This window comes from Microtus ochrogaster, linkage group LG3, assembly GCF_000317375.1.
Source record: "Microtus ochrogaster isolate Prairie Vole_2 linkage group LG3, MicOch1.0, whole genome shotgun sequence".
In the NCBI taxonomy this organism is placed as follows: Eukaryota; Metazoa; Chordata; class Mammalia; order Rodentia; family Cricetidae; genus Microtus; species Microtus ochrogaster.
Genome location: NC_022029.1, coordinates 36,009,810 through 36,012,184, shown reverse-complemented (window position 1 = coordinate 36,012,184; position 2,375 = coordinate 36,009,810). Strand labels below are relative to the sequence as shown.

The 2,375-nt window shown below is 43.4% G+C and overlaps 1 protein-coding gene across 4 annotated transcripts in view; it reads right to left on the bottom strand.

Moving 5' to 3' along the window:
• Dhx57 (DExH-box helicase 57) overlaps positions 1-2,375 on the bottom strand; it is a 55,479-nt gene that overhangs the window by 13,271 nt on the left and 39,833 nt on the right. For all 4 annotated transcript variants that reach the window (XM_005360759.3, XM_026785956.1, XM_026785957.1 and 1 more), the window contains exons 17-19: positions 1,807-2,083; positions 539-634; positions 370-453 (exon numbers count right to left, since the gene is read on the bottom strand). In XM_005360759.3, coding sequence (XP_005360816.1) covers positions 370-453; positions 539-634; positions 1,807-2,083 — 457 coding nt within the window. The remainder of the gene's footprint in view (positions 1-369; positions 454-538; positions 635-1,806; positions 2,084-2,375) is intronic.

Here is a 2,375-nt window from a genome sequence, read left to right as displayed (position 1 = left end):
AGGCGGATCTCTGTGAGTTCGAGACCAGCCTGGTCTACAGAGCTAGTTCCAGGACAGGCTCCAAAGCCACAGAGAAACCCTGTCTCGAAAAACCAAATGAATGAATGAATAAATAAATAAATAAATAAATAAATAAATAAATAAATAAATAAATAAGCACATAGTTAGCAATGTGGACAACCAAGTCAGGTGAGAGTTTCATCAGTCAAAATCTCATGTCTGCCATTCTGCACAGCCAAGAAAACCACGCATGCTCAGAAATAACCTTCCCACCGTCCAGAGAGGACAAATGGGTAGAGCTGCAGGCCCTCTGCTAACTGTTAGCCCTACAGTGGAAATGGATGAAGGGACAGCAGAGAAGCCACTCACCTGCAGAGTTCTTCCTGACAGGAAGTTCTGTCTGCAGTAATTATAGCCCGCTCTCGCGCTTTCTTTTGTACTCAGCTGCCAACCCTAAATTGTGGAGAAAATCAAGCTGAACTTACTTTAATGTTGGTGCCAACTGTGGTTACAAACCTAAGTTCTGAGATCACCTTACCTTATATGCACAGAGAAGGGCCAGATAGTCACTGTTTGCAAATGCAAATTCCAGCTTTTTCTGGTTAGCCTCTTCTTTTTTATCCCAGGGAGACACCTAAGTGAGGGAGATGGATTTGCAGGAAAGTTTATCTGAGGTTTCAAATGGCACTCCCCTACTGCCGAAACCCACTGCCTGGGGAAAGCGTCTAGCCCGGTACAAAGTGTGCTAGTCCGTGGGTAGGCTGATCCAAGGCAAGCGCCATACTGAAGCTAATGAATGGCCTTTTGTTCTGTGAGTTCAAAGTGAGCCCAAGATAAGCAATTACGGTTTTTTAATACCAAATGGCAAAGGATAGTCATCAAAGACCTACCTATTTTTTGGATTTGTTTGGCTGTTTCTTTCTTTTGGTAATGATTTATTTTTATTTTATGTACATTGGTGTTTTGCCTGCATATATCTGTGTGAGGATGTCAGATTCTCTGGAACTGGAGTTACAGTAGCTATGAGCCGCCATGTGGGTGCTGGGAATTGAACCTGGGTCCTTTGGAAGAGCAGCCAGTGTTCTTAACTGCTGAGCCATATTGCTCAGACTAGCCTTGAAAACTGGTCCTAGGGCTGGAGAGATGGCTCAGTGGTTAAGAGCATTGCCTACTCTTTCAAAGGTCCTGAGTTCAATTCCCAGCAACCATGGACCATCTGTAATGAGGTCTAATGCCCTCTTCTGGACTGCAGGCAGACATGCAGACAGACTATTGTATACGTAATAACTATTTAAAAAAAAAAATTTAAAAAAAAAGAAAAGAAAACTGGTCCTAGCGGGAAGGTTGTACAAAACTCAAAGCCACAGTGGGATGGTGATACATCTCCCTGCCTTAGTACTGGAGATGGAGCCCAGGGCCTCACACATGCTGGCAAGTGCTACACTGACTTAAATTCTTGTAAATGGGTGAACTGTATACACAAATTATATTTCAAAAGTTACTTTTAAAAGTTGGTAAATGTGTTCATTACTTTTTGAAATTATATAGGGGTCTCTTGCTGCCTTACTGTTTTTTGATTTTTCTATAATAAGCAATAGCAAACTAAAACCATATTATTTTAATAGCTATACCTCTAATACCCAAGGGTTTTTTTTTGGGGGGGGGGGAGAGGGATAGAGATCTTTCTAAGGAAAAATTTCACATCCCATATACAAGCAAATTTTTGGAGGGCTCACATACCTCTGAGGCCTAAAGATTCCTTCTAGACTGTGACATAAACTCCAATTTAGACAAATGCTCACTTACAAAAGGGGACTTAAAGGCCAAGCTTGCAGCAATGGTGAGAGCCGGGTCCAGACAGCGGAAGATAGACCCAAACAGCATCAGTTTGCCGATCCTCACGTCCACTGGCAGAGAGGCCAAGTGATAGCCCAGAGGGGTCAGCTTCTCATCTGGAGTTAGGGCTCCCAAGTCCCGTAACCGCACTTTTGAGGCACGAAGGGAGTCAATATGGGGAGGTTCAATGAGCCGCGCGAACACAGACTGGAGATTATGAGAGCTGAACATTTCCAAAATTTTAATTCTGAAAAAGAAAAGAAAATCATAATTTGTAAATTTGATATATGACAGAATGAAGCAGAGGGGCACCTTTTGTTTCTTGAGTGAGAAAGATAAATGCTTTTAAAAAAAAGACTGGCTTTGATCATTTCAATTCTGTGTAGGTGTGTCTGCACGTGGGCATGTGCACCTGAGTGCAGGTGCCATCGGAACCCAGAGTGTAGACCCCCTGGGGCTGTGGTTACAAACTGTGGGGAGCTGCCTGGCGTGGGCGCTGGAACTGAACTAGGGTTTTCTGGAAGAGCAGCAAGTGCTCT